Raw genomic sequence first — 17,103 nt, forward strand, 5'->3', positions numbered from 1 at the left:
CCCTCTGGGCTCTCTCCGCTCCCCTACCCTGCCCCCATATCCCACACACACAATACCTCTACCCGCTAAACCACATCCAAAGCACCCTATCACACCTTACCACACACACACACATATATACTACCACACCCCTAGCAACCAACTTTTAGCTACCACATACTTACAAACCATCATTTTCCCCCCTCTACCCTACCATATCACCATCCATTACTGAAAAAATGAAAATCATCTTGGGTGGTCTCCGCCTCACCCTCACAATACTAACTAACCTCATATCCACTAATCCTAGCACCTCACTACAAAGCACAAAGTACCATACAAGGCACACCTACATTACACCAAACACACACACACACACACACACACACACACACACACACACACACACACACACACACTTCCCCATTCCTGCTACACTATTTAAAGACAGCTCAATGCTATACATATATAAAATCCAATTAACAACCTATACCACAAAACTAACACATTCATACCACACAAAAACAACACACAGAATGAAACACATTATAGTTACTACAAATAAAAACTTATATCAGGAAACATATACCCAGGCCCAAGCAATACCTTACCCCCACCTAAACAAAAATCAGACCTACTAATCATTAACATCAATACCAGGAGTATAACTAACAAACTCACTGATATACATGCATTTATAACCCACTACTCCCCAGACATAGTAACCACGACTGAAACATGGTTAAAACCAAACATCCAGAATGAAGAAATTCTCCCACTAGGGTATAACATAGTAAGGCAGGATAGAACAGGCAGGAAGGGAGGTGGAGTCACCATATTATTTAAAGATACACTCCACATAAAACCCCTAGAAAGCCTTATACCCTAATTTCAAAATGCTGCATTCTTAATCTCAACTCTGTTCGTAAATGACACCAAAAAATTTAATATTCTTTGCTGTTACATCTCCCCAGGCAACAACTGTCCCACCATAGAAGAGATCTTGCAATGGACCTCAAATAAACTGAACACAGACTGGTTAGCTTGCAACTCCAACAACTCAACAAATCATGTCAGTCTCTATGGCTTTACCCAGCTCATCCATGAACCCATTAGAGTAGACAAAAATATCCCACAAACAAACCATCTTAGACTGGACACTAAACTGCCCAAAACAAAAATATCACACCAGATGTCTACCAGACAGCTTAAGTGACCACCTCCCCACATTCCTTCTACACAAACGTACCAATCTTTCCAACCCTATAACTTAATAGACAAGTTAGAGATGATAGTAAGCTGAATGTACAAGATCTTAACCACATCCTAAGACACTGTAAATGGGACCCACTACTAACATTAGGTTTAGACCAAGCTGTAGACTATTTTAACAATACTTTCATTACTGTCCTAAATTCAGTTGCACCCATTAGAAAAATCAAAGTTAAGACAAACTATGCACCTTGGCTAAGCAGTGACACTAGAGCCCTACTAAAAGCTAGAGATAAGTCTTGGAAAGCATGGAAAAGAGAAAATACAAACTTATCCAAGCAAAATTACCAAAAAATAAGAAATCGGGCAAAAAAACAAACCAAACTCGATAAACAAAACTACTTCCTTAATATCCGTAACAAACACACGAGACCCCGGAAGGTTCTGGCATGCCATCAACTCCCTACTTAACCCAGGAAAAACATCCACTCCAACACCAACCACTGACAACAGCACTAAAGACATTGCTCCCCAATTTAAGCACCATTTCACTGAAACCATCCTATCTTTATCTACTCAGCTCTCCAAAAACAACCACTCACTCACACACCCCAAACCAACCCCTTAATAATAACCCCTCCTTTACCATCTCACCTGTCCCTACTGCTTCTATTAAAAAACTGCTACAAAAACTTAAACCTACCACCCTTGCAGCAGACAACTTACCAATTTCTTAAAAATAGCAGCTGACTCCCTGTCTTACCCTGTTTCCATCCTTATTAATTTCTCCATTCAGGAATCCTACATCCCACAGCTTTGAAAAGTATCATGCATTATCCCTCTTCATAAAGGCGGAAACTCTTATGATTTCTTCTAATTACCATCCCATAACCATCCTAATCCCCTTATCTAAAATACTTGAAAGGTGCATTCTCTCTCAAGTTATGCAATTCCTGAACTCTCTCCTCTCTCCCACACAACATGGCTTCCATCAACACCATAGCACTACTACCGCTCTCCTCTCCTTTACATATACAGTTAACCTACACAGAGCAATATTCTTAGACCTATGCATTTGACATGGTATCACACACCATACTACTAGACTCCATGGCCACACTTTCTTTTGCCCCCTCCCCCATAGCCTGGTTCAAAAGTTACCTATCAGACAGGCAACAATCTGTCCAATGGCAAAAAAAAAAACTGTCTCCTCAACTACCAACCACAAGAGTCCAACAAGGTTCAATATTAGGCCCACTACTCTTCTCCGTATTCACTAACAACCTTCATACCTCCACTCAAAATACCGCACTATTACAATATGCAGATGACTCAGCTCTCATCTGCTCAGCACCATCAATCGCTACCCTACAAAAACTTACACAGGAATCCTTTACCTCATTGGAAAGCTGGATTACCCAGATCCAGCTCATCCTCAATCCCAACAAGACCAAACTACTCATATTCTCTCTCAACAAAACTAAAACCATCCAACAACCTTTTACAGTCGCATCCAAAAATGGTACTAACATCTCCCCCACTGACCACACCAAACTCCTTGGTGTAGCAATTGACAATAAGCTACTATTTGATGTCCATATATCACAAACAATCAAAAAGTTCACATAAAATTGGGTACTCTATACAGACACAGAAAATTCCTATCTGATCAGGCACAAATTATACTGGCCCAGATGCACCTACTGTCTACACTTATGTACGCTGCACCAATCCTTACCCACATAAGAAAACAGGACCTTGAACGATTTGAATCTTGCTACAATAAAATTGCCAGATTTTCTAATAACTCCACCTTCAAAACCCATCACTGTCAGGCTTTACGAGAGCTAAAATGGTTAGAACTCCGTCAACTACTTAACTATCACCAATTAATACTTGCCTACAGTATCGTGAATTATCCTGACAAAACCCCATCTCTAAAACAACTCCTAACCCAGTACGTATCTAATCGTCCCCTCCGCTCTTCTGAAAAATCTCTCCTCTGTATCTCTAAAGCCAATAAATCTGCAGGGAAAGCTCTGTTCTCCCACAACATAGCTAGAAACTGGGACAACCTTCCCACCCGTCTGACCTCTGTTCCTTCAACTACAGTATTTAATAACTCTCTCAAAGCACACCTAATGAATTCTTGGTTATGCCAGTGCATCACAAAAAAACCCTACCTTGTAACAACAAATAACTAGCAACTCTTACAGATTTCTGTGTCTGTTACAAACTTGGGAATCCCCACTGCAATCCTCTAAATGCAGCCTTCTATATGAGTTAATTAAGATTTTGCTGTTGTCTGTGTAAAAGTGCCTTACAGCTATTATATTTTATGTGTGACTTGTACTTTGTGTTTACTATTCGTGTTAATTGTGCAAAGCTTTTCTCCCCGGACCTCCGCTATAAATGGACCTGTGTCCAGACTGACTATCCTGATAAACACATGTAAAATAAATAAATAAAATAAAAAATAAAATAAATGATGTTAATAAAGCAATCGCTCTTTCCTGTGATGCTTCAAAATTTAGTCTTGGCCCAGTTATTCTTCAAGAAGGCAGACCAGTAGCCTATTACCCAAACTGAAATGCAGCATGCTCAAATTGAGAGAGAACTTTTGGCAATAGTATTTGCCTGTTAAAGTTCCATGATTATATCTATGGTTGAGCTATTCAGATTGAAACTGATAACCAACCTCTAGTTACTAGTCTAAAGAAGCCTATGCATTAAGCTCCAGTGAGATTACAAAGAATGATGCTCAAGTTGCAAAAGTACAACTTCAAAATGGTCTATACAAAAGGCAGACTTCTTTATCTGGCTATTAACCCTATCTCCCAGAAATACAAAGGAAAAGTTTGGTGCAGAGAATCTTGACTTTGATGTTACGGAAGTGTGTAATTTTTCTGCCACAGGACTTGATGAGCTGAAAGATCATACAAAGACTGTTGCAGTTTTGCAAAAGCTCACCCACTACATTAATGTTGGATGGCCGTCAGAGCAATCTAGTGTACCACCTGAAGTGCAAACTTGTTTTCGCTACCGAGATGAGATGTTGATGGAAGATGGCATTATTTTCAAAGGTCCTAAAAACTGTTGTTCCTTCTTCCTTACAACATGAATATATCCAGATTTTGCATCGTGGTCACCCAAGTTCCGATTCTACCATAAGAAGGGCGAGAGAACTGGTATTTTGGCCTTCTCTAGTAAAAGACATTGCTAAAGTACTTTTTTCTTGTTCAGTTTGCAATAGTATTAAACCGCATTTGCAAAGAATGACTTCAGCTAAGTCAAGTTCCTGAACTACCTTGATCAACAGTAGCTACTGATGTGTTCGAGTGAAACAATCAGCATTACTTAGTATCGGTAGACTCTTATTCGAACTTATTTGAGATTGATTTGCTACCTAATCTAACATCCACTGCTGTTATCGCTGAGTTGAAACACCATTTCTCAGTCCATAGTAGTCCACACAAAGTTGTTTCTGACAATGGTACTCAATTTACTAGTTAGTTGTTTCAGAAATTTGCAAGAGAATGGGACTTTGTACATGTTACTACTAATCCAGAATATCCACAATCAAATGGACTAGCTGAACGTGCAGTAAAGAGAGCAAAGCAATTACTTTAAAGGTCAAAGTGTGACAATACTGATGTCTTTTTGAATTTACTTAATTGTCAGAAACATACCCAGTGACGATTTACTTGGCTTGCCTGCTCAGAGACTTCTATCCAGGCAAACCAGAACAACACTGGCTATTGGTTCCGGTTTGTTGAGGCCTGAAGCTAAGAACAACAGAACCAGTAGAGCTCAATTATTCAGGAAATGTTCTTTCCAGAAGTCCAGTTATGATAAATCAAGCAGATTTCTTCATCCATTGAAAGAAGGGGTGAGAGTAAGGATACAAATGGTGAAAATTTCTACCAGATTGGTCAAGTAACTGGTATATGTACCGAGCCAAGATCCTACTTTGTAGAATCTGAGTGTGTGGAGTACAGGAGAAATCGCAGACATCTTCTTCCTGTACCAGAATTGATATTGCAGCATTGTTCCTGTGATACAGACTCTAGATCTCAGAGCAATTCAGACAGTGTTCCTGTTGCAGAACGTGTCTTAAATTCTGCTTCCATTCCTGATCATGTTTGTGATGTCCCTATGGTTGACCTTTCGGTAGACCATTCCAGTTGCTAAATCTAATTCTAAATTTTATGTCACTAATTTGGTCGTATTTCCAGACCTAGTGTGAAATACACAGCAACCTGGCCATAATTGTGTGTGTATCTAGTGCTGTATAATCACATGACATCTAGTTCTGTATAGTTGCACGACAAATAATTATTTGTATTGATTGCATGTCAACTGATATCAGTATTGCAAGACCTGTTTCTTAGAGGGAGGATGTAGAAGTGTGTGTGTGTGTGTGTGCTGTTCTGTGCTGTGCTGTATCTGTTAAGCGTTTCAAGGACTAAACGTGCATATAAATAGCAAGCATGTGCTAGCTTCAGTGCCATTTTGAGAGTGCAGCCAGAGAGTGAGCATGTATGAAAGTAATAGCTAGTTTTTATATAAGTTTATCCAAGTTAGTCATTAAGTCCCAATCCTGATGTGTCTGTACATAATAAAGCTGTTTGAACAGAACCCACAAAGACTCTACTATTACGTCTTGATTAGACGAGCGACACAGTCGTATTTAGATATTTTACAGATACATGTAACTCCGTATGAATTGCAGGAGGTGTCAGTTGTGGTACATTGTGGGTGCTGCGAAATGCACTTTTGGCTAACATCAAAGATTGAAACAGTACTAATTCATGAACTTTAATCATACTTTGATTTAGGAATGGTGCCCATTCCCATCATGGTATTAAAAACCCAAAAGACTTGGGAGAAATTAAAATTTACTGTATCCAAGATATACAATAGTTCATTCTAGGAACACAGGATTCTTCTATGGAGTCACTTCATAAGAGTAAGGAGGAAATTTATTTATTTTTTTTATTTTTATACAGATATGCAGTAAAAACAAGAATCAAAAGCAGACATAATAAACAGCTACATCAACAAAGTGAGTAAGTGAGAAAGTATTTGGTATAAAAATATATCTGCTTAGTGTTTCCATATAACAGAAGCTCAAACACATAGTGAAATTCCAACTTAAATAGTTTAATAGTGTTGTTTAACCGAGTGGGTAGGCTGTTCCAGGGACTTTTCAACCACAATCCAGGTACTGCAGCACAAAAATATTTTTATGCATATATAATAGAAAAATACATGAAATACATAGAAATAAATGGCCAAAGACATTTGCAAAAGAGTGGAAGTAAACAATTTAAGTCCAGTGCTTACAAGATACATGTGATACGACTTGAGTTACTGCAGCCTGTCAGAAATTATGCAACACCTTAAAGGTTCTTCTTTTTCTATGATTGGCTTATATTTGCATTGAAATCTAATACATTTTTAGTTTAATAGACAGAATGCATGTAAGCCCCACTGGCTGATAGTAATAGATGTCACCAGCATCACCTTTGACCTGAATTTCTTAGCAGATCAGGTGCTTTCATTCCAGCTGTATAGGAGATTTCAAGTAAAAAGCGGTAGGTTTTTTTTTTCTTGAGAGTGTAGGCTATTTATATTTCTGTCTCTCTCTCGGTCTGTGTCTATTGATCGCCAGCCCCCCCAACATGCACACAGAGTCTGTGCAATCCAGGTGCACTACAGCAGGTTGTCAGGATGGTGATAAAAAAGGCTGTAGTAGTGTGGCATGCTTGTGCAAACTTAGTTGTGATTGTTGCACTGGCATTTTTGTGCATAATAATACATGAATAAAACTAAAACAAGAAAACAAATAAGTCCCACTGCTCTACGTGTAAACTATTTATTTAACCAGTCAGTCTGGTACCTCAGCCATTCACCTTCATAGGATGTAACAAAGCATGTAGGCATCTTACGTTTATACAGGTACTAATCTAATTAAGCAAATAGGCAATTAATTTAACAATACTTTCCATTTAAAATTACTTTATACAAAAATACAAAATGTAAAAGCATAAATACAAAATATGTGCTTCCAGTAATGAACCAATTTAAATGCACACATTTACTGTTTGATTTATACCCCTAGTGGAAAGCATTCTATTTATTTTTTTATTTTTTTATTTTACATTTGTTTACCGGGTAGAGTCCGACTGGACCAGTAGCCCGTTTTCAGCAGAGACCCGGGGAGAAAAGCTCCAACAAAAAGCGAGACACAGAATAATAGACATACAAAGCAATAAAGAATTTACAATAACTAATTCTGACAGATGCAGTACATGAGTTAGCTGAGTTTATTACATGATAGGAGCAAAATTAGAATGAGAGCTACAAATTCTTGATAAGAGTAATCTGTGAGTGGTCTGCTGATATGCAATATGAAAAAAAATACATGCATAGTGAAACAGTGTGTGAACAGGGTATAATTGAAATATTAAAAAGAGATTTAAATTTATAAGGAGGAGGCAAATAATATTTTATAAGATCAAAAGTAACTACAGCTATAAGAGGAGGAAGAGCATTGGTGGGAAGAATAGTAGGAGAGAGGAAGTTTATCCAGGAGGACTACAGGGACAGATCCAGTTGCTTTTAAGATATTCCTTTATTTTAGTTTTAAAAGTGGAATGGCAGGTACTGCTTTGTATGTTTTGGGTAAGAGCATTCCAGTATTTTGCAGTTTTGTTTGAGTAGAGGGAGTCACCGTGGTAGTTTGAGCAGAGTCCTATCGGATGACCTAAGGGATCTGCTTTTGACCTGTAGTTGAACCAAGGTTGAGATTCCGGGGCAGCAGTTGTGGCTGTATATTATTTTGTGGGTGAGGGTAAGTTGGTCTAATGTTAACAGGTTTGGAAGTTCTAGCCAATTTAGTTGTTGAAGAGCAGAACAGTGATGAGCCTTATGGGGATGATTGGTGGCGAATTTTGCAATTTTGTTATAACAAGATTCAAAGTTGTGAAGGTCAGCCTTGCATAAGCTGGCGAAGATGTGTGAGAAATAGAGAAGAGTAGATCGAAGCTGAGATCTAGCAGTGGCTAGCAGCTAATTCTGTTAGTTTACTAGCATTATCCCTGCCCCTGGAAAGAAAAGGTTGTGCCAAAACACACAAAAAAGAAACCTGCATCTGATCCCCGATGCATTTTATTAAAGTGTTCAGCCACAGAGCTTTTCAAATTTTGATTTATCATGTCGCCCAAATATTCCAAAATCCTAACTTTAACGTTACTTTTTGTCTGACCCGCACACCAAGCAGGAAACCTACAATTACACTCTATGATGTAAACACCCCCCTTGAATCACAATTGAATAAATCGTATGAAACAAATTTTCTCCCACTGATCTTGGTACCTGTCAAAATTTTAAACTTAGAACATACCTTACAGTTCCCACATTGGAACATGCCTCTATGCCCAGTCATTACATTCTGTGATCTATAAACATAATTCACAATTTCTTTTAAATTATGACTTTTCTTCCAGTAAAAATTGACATGTTTAGGAAAACACTTTCATAGTGCTTCATCATCACTCACTGCATGCCACAAAGCCTTAATAATTCCTTCCATAACTTGAGAAAAAGGTGAATATCTTGAGACAAAAAAATAACTTGTCCCTATTTCTAATAACATCCAGATCACTGGCCTCAGTTGGGTATACATATTCATCCTGACACTTTTCAGTAAACATTTTTTAGCTCTACTTACTTGTCCATCTGTATAACCTCTTTCTCTAAACCTATTGCAATTCAGCCTTTCTAAAATCTGCATTTGATATGTTATTAAATATAATTTTAAACTTACCATAGGGAAACCAATCCAACAAATGGGGAGGGTGCATACTTGTGGCATATAAAAAATTAACTGCTGTCACTTTCTTAAAAGGCTTAAATTTAACAATCTCCCCCTCCACATAAAGGGTCACATTAAGAAAATTAATACTCTTTCTATTTAATTCATCTGAAAATCTGAGACCATGGGGAGTGTCATTTACTTCAAAAAATTCCAAAAACTTACAAAACATTACCTTTATGAACAAAAAATCAAATCATCTATATATCTTTTGAACAAGATCACATGTTCAATATAAAATCTGGTGGGATGCACAAACATCCATTCAAAATTCCCCATATATGTATATATATATATATATATATATATATATATATATATATATATATATATATTATATAGCAAGGGGCTCCCATAGCTGTGCCTTAAAGCTGCAGAAAAAAAAAACTCATTCTCAAAACAAAAGTAATTGTGAGTCAAACAATATTCTAAAAGGGAAATCAGGAAAGAGGTGCGAGGTTCCTCACCCGCGATATTCACCACTGCCTCAAGACCCCACTTATGCTGAATGCTAGTATATAATTATTTAACATCAACTGTTGCCTAATACTAATCAGCCTGCAAAACAAGACCCTTCACACTTTCTGACAAATATTGAGTATTCCTAATATGTGCGGGTACCATTCCCAGATATTTTTTTAAATTGAAAAAACATACCTACGTACTTTTTTGTGTATTTTAGGGATGGCGTATATCACTGGGTGAACTGGTTTCGTAACCAATTTTTTTCACATCATTCTTGTCTAGGAAACCCAACCTTTCCCCTCTCTCCAAAATTTTTAACAAGAGCCTTATTAAAAAGAGAAAGAGAGTTACTTCCTAATTTCACATATTCTGTTTCATTAGCCAATAAATCATGAACCATTTGGAAATAATTAGCTTTCCTCATAATCACCCAGGTGCTCTTCGTGTTTCGCTGTTGCAGTCATTACATTTGGGTTATCTGCTTGCAGGTAGCCCTCAGTCAGCCTGATTAACAAATGTCTTGGGTCCTGCGTCGGTTGCTGTCCCTTCTTCCATGACGTCAGGTCGTCAGGGGTATAAAACATGCAGCTGACACCATAATTTTTTCTTGCCCCAGATGTCAGGTGCCCCCCTAATGGGAAGCAGTTAAATATAAAAGCACAAAGATATACCTCCAACATCTGTAAGCAGATAACCCAAATGTAATGACTGCCACAGTGAATACACTCGAGCATCTACTTTTATGGTAAGTGTACACAACTGTACTTTTCCACTCTTATCTGTTTGTTTAAACACACATGTTTGTTTTAACTTGCAAAGTTGCTGTAGTGCCAGCCATTCACCTTTAGCTGAATTATATATTTTCTGGGAATACAAAAAATTATTAAATTCCAGTTCTACCTTTTTCCCTAGGGGGTTAAATCAAGAAGTAAATGTGTTTTTTAAATTTTTACATTATTGGAAGCATGTATATTTATGCTTTTTTATTTTTGAATTAAATCATTTTTAATGGAAAGTATTATTCTTAAATTAATTGCCTGATTGTTTAATTGGATTTGTACCTCTGTAAAAGTAAGGTGCCTATATGCTTTGTTAGATCCTGTGAAGGCAAATGTCAGACGTACCAGATTGATTGGTCAAGTAAACAGTTTGCATGCAGAGCAGTCAGATTTATTTGTTTTATTGTTTTTGCACAAGTGCATATTAAGAAGGTAATTTGTCATAAGAAACCACTTGACCAGCTTTTGATAGTGCATAGAATGCTGCCACTGACTCATTTTCTGTTTTGGGGAAAAAAATGGATGGGCTCTGGGTTAATTTGATTTTTTGGGGGGCAAGCAGGCAAATATTGAAAAAAGTCCAAAAGCACACGAAAGTCACCACACGTCAAGATTTAATGAAGCTTTTAGGTCTACACCCTTCCTCAGCATATAAAAAATACATCCATTCATTCCTTTTAAATAGAGGATTAATTCTATCACATGATCAAGCCAGCCATATAACGCTTAAAGGAGACATAAACAATTAACCTATCCTTAACATTACCTAAAATCTAACTTATATAAATATTCATTAAAAAAAATTGTTATAAATACAAAACAAAATTTACATATACTATATAAAATATATGTAAAAAATACAAACAATAAGAAATAACGAAACTATAGACATTCAAAGATATTGTTTTTGCCTATTTATCAAAATTGGTTTTATGCTAACTGCACTATTAAGACCAGGTGGTTTATCTGCTTGTAAACGAACTATCTATTCATATTCCCTTGTTTGTAGATAGTTATCTAGATCACCTCCCCTTGATCCTAAAGTTAACACACAAATAACTCTAAATTTAAAAATGTGATCTGGAAAGTCCATCACATGCCTATATAACCCATTTGATTCAACTTTTCTTTTCATTTCAGACTTGTGCTCTATTATTCTGTCCTTTAGTTTTCTACATGTTTTTCCCACATAAAATGCATTGCATTGTGTGCACGTTGCTAAATAAACTAATTTTGTTGTATTACAGTCAGCCCTACATTTAAAGGTGAATTCTTCATTTGTTAAGGGATGCTGAAAATATCCTAATGTTTCATATATATCCACACAAGTGCAATTATAACATTTATATGTTCCTAGTTTAGTTGGTATATTCTTTGGGACTTCAATAAAATCTTTATAACAGAGCATCTGTTTTAACGATTGCCCATTCCTGTATGCAAATCTCGGTCTCAAGCCCAAAATGTCCCTTAATTCAGGTTGGGCCATCAGTATCACCCAATTCTTTTCAATAATCTTACAAACTCTTGTGGTGTTGGTGTTATAGCTAGTAACAAATCTTACAACATTATCCTTTATTTTATTTTCACCACCTTCTGTTATTTGGTCTTGATGTTCCGTATTTTTAAATCCAAAAATAGGTTTATATATACTTTTTCTTCCTTGTATAACCTCATCATACACTTGATTTATATCTGTTAATAAATAACCACTTTTTACAAATTCATCCTTCATTTTATTAATCAGCTCTATAAAGCTATTTTCCTCAGTGGTAAGTCTACTAACCCTCATCAATTGCGACTTTAAAATTCCCTTGTAAATATGTGGTGGGTGCATACTATTCATCTTGAGATATCTTTCATCATATACTTCCTTCTTATGTACCCTAGTTTCTACTATATCATGCTTTTTCTGAATACTCACATCTAAAAAAACTATCTCATGTGATGAGTATTCCATCTTAAACTCAAAAAAATCTGTAGTGCTATTCAAATACTGCACAAAACTCTCTAGTTCAAATACTGTCCCTGTCCATATGAAAAAACAATCTTCTACAAATCTGCAGTAGCTATTCAGCAAGTGGCTAAATCTATTAGTTTCATTCATTACATATTCCTTTTCCCAAATATATAACACCATATTAGCAAAACTATTGGCCACTGATGTTCCCATGGCCACCCCATTTAGTTGTTGATATGGCGTTCCATCAAAAATAAAAATATTTTTTGTCAACACTAACTCCAGTAATGAACATATATTTTCTATCTCACGTGGTTGAAGTGTGGATTCCATCATTAACAATTTTCTAATGGCATCTATTCCATATTCTATCGGGATGACTGTGAACAATGATGTTATATCTAATGTAACTAACAAAAAATTCATCCCTACTTCATTTTTTCTATACCATAGATCAAGCTTTTCCAAAAAATGAAATGTATCCTTTAGTATTGTAGTACATTTGGGTAAATATTTAGCCAACACTCTTTGCAAATATATAGATATAGGTTCTGTGACCCACCCTTTACCTGAGACTATAGGTCTCAAAGGGGGGTCACTCATAGATTTATGTAATTTTGGTATTCCATAAATTTGGGGAATTTTAGGGCATGGAACAGTAAAATATGTTAACAATTCTATAGAGATATCATGTGTTAAGTGCATGTCATACACTGCTAAATTCACTTGTGCTATATGGTTCTTTACATCTACAAATGATATTTTTTTTAAATTTGCATCATCAGACAAAATTTTTTAAACCTATCCATGTACCATGCTTTATCCATTACTACTGTGGCCCCTCCCTTATCCGCTTGTTTTAATTTTATATTCTCGTCCTTCTTTAATTGTTGAAGCGCCTTATAATCAGTGTAGGATAAATTAAACTTGGTTCTGTTCAATTTCTTGACTCTTTGGTCAGCATATACATTTCTAAGTTCTATTTCTACTAATTCCGAAAAAGCCACAATTACTGGTGAAAGTTGTGGTATAAACGTACTCAGTTTTCTAAAAGTTAAATGTAAGGGCTTGCAAGCAAAAGTTACCGAATTAATATACAAAACAACATTTATGTTTACAGTAGTATGTATGACAGGTATTTGCATTTGACTACATTTCAGTTGATGAGATGAAGTAGAGAGTTAATGTAGCATGGATGACAGTTTAAATGGGTGGAAGGTAATTAAGGTTAACTGACTAGATCACCAGGAGTATCCTGGGAATAATGGCATAAATGTGCAGGACTGACAAAACGTTGACAGCTTGAACACAGTGCATTTCAAATGCTGTACAATGCGTTATGAATGCATCTTGTAGGAGCAAAGATAAAGCATTCAGTAAATAGAGTTATGTTTGTACATAAAGCCAGTGGTACTTGTTGGAATTCGGAAAATATTTCACTGCATTATTAAACTGCTGCTTTGGTGTATTCTAGTTCCTTCCATACCTATCTAAGTATATGTATAGTGTATGCTACTGCCACACAGTATATTGTATAATAATGATTTTTATCATCCTTTTTGTTTCTGCTTATTTCTAAATTGCCAAGCATAATTTGTAGACATTTTTCTTTTTTCTTTGCAGCTGGTAGTAACATTTCTAATAATTCATATGAGCTATGATTTCTTAAAATTAATGTTCAGTTATGTCAGTACACCATAAGCTGCTTAAAACATACTGTGTAATCAGATAACTGGGGTTAGAACTTTTTAGAAGCGCAGTTTATGCTGCTTCTGTTTTAAACTTTTTTTATTCCCTTTTCCTTTCATTTTAGAATGTAGCACTTTCAGCTGAAGTGGAACCTTTTATTCCTCAGAAGAAAGTATCAGATGCACTTCTGGTTCCCATGGCTCTTTCTAATGACAGCACATGTGAAGGTGGAGCTGGTGGACCAGAACCAACACCTATTCCCAGTTACCTGATAACTTGCTACCCATTTGTACAGGAAAATCAACCTAGCAGGTAAGTTTTGTGTTGGTTCTAAGCAAGCCTGATTGTCAGAAAATGAATGAAAAGTCTTTAAAGTTGTTTTGCCAGATGATACACTTTGAAGTGCATAATTTACATTTTTCTTATGGTATATTTACATAATGGAAATTTCTTTTCCTTAGCATTGCAGTGTAACCAATAGGGAGAGATCCATCTTCAGTAACCTTTTATTTTATTTATGTTTAGATAATTGTGAACTGGGTGAACAGACTGGTTCCAAAACACTTTACAGCCAGGACTTGGGCCCATGACTCATAGTGGGTTACAAACACATTGAAGAAATCAAGAGTTAAAGGATTCCAGTCAAAAGATTACATTTAAGAGATTAAAGGGCTGCTTGGGACCAGTGCTGCAGCATTTAGAACTTTCCCAGTCTGAGTGATGCCTGCCCCCCCCCCCCCCCCCCCCCCAATCCTGCATCACTTACTCGCGCATCATACATTCTCCAGTTCTTCTGGAGAGTAGAAATAAAAGAAAAAAGTGATCTGGTTAAGAAGTAACAAAAATTATTTAGAAGGGCTTACAAAGGTTATAGTATTACAAAACAAAGGGAATGTTGCAGAACAAGAAGAGGCACAATTGCATAGTGCTAAAGGGAAAATAAGGGAGTACCTACATAACATGCACAAGTTTAGAAAGATTGCTGTTAAGCAGCATTTTTGATAGTAACATCCGGGCACAAAAACTTTTTGACACAATGACTTGGTCAACTGAAAATAAAAAGGGTTGTTGTGAAACTCAGGGAGCCTATAACAAGAAAAATAACCAAACATCCTGTAGAGGTGTTTAGAGATATTTTGGACGTTTTATGAAAATTTGTATAAAGCAGAGAAGTGGTGAAGTCAAGAAAAAGCACAAATGGAAATATTTATGGAGGACTTAAATCTGCCAAGATTAGAGATAGATGGGCTCAACAACTAACAATAAAGATGGGAGATGAGATAAAAATGGTGATGTATAAACAATCTGCAAGAAGGTCTCCAGTAATAGATGATATTCTGTTGGAATTTTGGAAGCTAGGAGGGAAGCAAAATTATAAAGTCTGGAAGGTTTTGTTTAACACTATATTTTAGAAGGCGGGAAGGCACTAATCCTAAAATAAAAGCTATGGTGGCTGTAATATCTAAAGGCAATAAAGACCCATGTGATCCAGCTTCATACAGGCCCATTTTAATTTTAAACCTTGATTATAAAAAAAGTTTGTCTATAATGGCTAAAAGAATGCTATAGGTGACACCAAAATTGTTAGATGTTGACCAGTGTGGTTTTGTGGAAGGGAAGCAAACATTTGACAACATTATTAGAACGATGATGAGCCAGAAGGCAGTGGAATGTAAGAAAACTCCTCCATTATTGCTGGGTCTTAGATGCAGAGAAAGCATTTGAAAGAGGAAACTGAGATTTTATGAGTAAGGCAATGGAAACATTTACCTTTCCTCCTAGAAAAATAAGGTTAATTGAAAGGATGTATAAGGGATCAAAGGCAAAAATCAAAGTGGGGGGTTCCTCCCTGATAAGCTGTGTCTGAACAGAGGAACCAGGTAGGGGTGTCCTCTTTCCCCTTTATTTACATTATATTTAGGACAACTGGCAGAGAGAATAAAGGGACTCAGAAATTCAAGGATTTGACTGGTAAGGTATTCAAGAAAAGTTGTCTTTGTTTGCAGATGATATTATTTTGTACCTGCTGGTCAGGCATATTTTTACAACCAGAGGAGAAGTTGTGGATAGTATTTAATAAAGAGTTGAAGGATTTTTATCTGGGAGGGGAAGAGGGCAAGAGTCATATGGGTTAAGCTGATCATTCCAATAGAACAAGGAGGTTTAAGATTACTTGATTTGAAGGGATAGTTTAGACTAGAGCTACACAGTTAAGGGTCTCATATATAACACAAGCAGAAAGCTACAGTTCAAAGTGGAAAAGGATGATGATGAAGTGGGGGTAATTCAAGAAATAAGGAAAGGCTAGGATTCTGGACGCACATCTTTAAGACAAGAACAGTCATACAGAATATTATATTTATCAAGTAGCAAAAAAGTATACTAAGAACTAAGCCAACATAGGAATGGAGAAAAGAGATTTTTTCCGATAGGGATGATTGCAGTTAGGGGTACAGGGATTAGGCAAGAGAGGGCTGGAACTTACTGTAGCAAGCTAATAAAGGAACCAAGGTATTGGCAGCAAATAGGGAAAGGTAACAGAATGGGAAGAGGCCAAGAAGACATTGGATTGCAGGCTAGTGATTGCCTTCCCTAAGACAGATTGATTTCAGAGTATAGACAAAGGGATAAGGAAATCCTAAATGAGCAACCTGCACTGGTTGAGTTTTTAATTGGATCTAGAGCAGAGACTGCTGTTAAAGAAAGGATAATTAGTAGGGCATATAAAATATTGCACAGTAACTATGGGAATCAATCAGAGGAGGTTAGAAAAGATTGGGAGAAAGATTAGATAAGCGTTTCGCAAAAAATAATGGGAGGATGTATGTGTGGCTCAAAAATATGCAACAAAATCTAGAAGATTTAGGATTTTTGTCTGTAAATAGATACTTTTATACACCAAGCAGACTCTAAAGAGTTTTTCATCAGATAGATGGCAATTGTTGGAGGTGTACTGGGGAAGAAAGAGGTACCTGGGACCATATGATGTTCTTCTATTCATATGCTGCAGTGTTCATAACATGAGGGTAATCCACCCCCTGCTGACTCATACGTTTAGCCAGAATACAGACGTCTAGTGCTACTGTGAGGTACGTGCGACACTGCACATCAGCTACCATACGACGGTCATAAGGATATGTCGA

At 36.6% G+C, this 17,103-nt stretch overlaps 1 protein-coding gene across 1 annotated transcript in view; it reads left to right on the forward strand.

Annotated features, from left to right (window-relative positions):
• The window catches only part of SECISBP2L (SECIS binding protein 2 like), a 1,453,372-nt gene that overhangs the window by 195,719 nt on the left and 1,240,550 nt on the right, over window positions 1-17,103 (forward strand). Inside the window, exon 2 of the mRNA XM_044077590.1 lies at window positions 14,085-14,272. Within this exon, the coding sequence (XP_043933525.1) occupies window positions 14,085-14,272 (188 nt within the window). The remainder of the gene's footprint in view (window positions 1-14,084; window positions 14,273-17,103) is intronic.

The sequence above is a fragment of the Protopterus annectens genome, chromosome 7.part0 (genome assembly GCF_019279795.1).
Source record: "Protopterus annectens isolate FY-2018-M chromosome 7.part0, PAN1.0, whole genome shotgun sequence".
Taxonomy (NCBI): Eukaryota; Metazoa; Chordata; order Ceratodontiformes; family Protopteridae; genus Protopterus; species Protopterus annectens.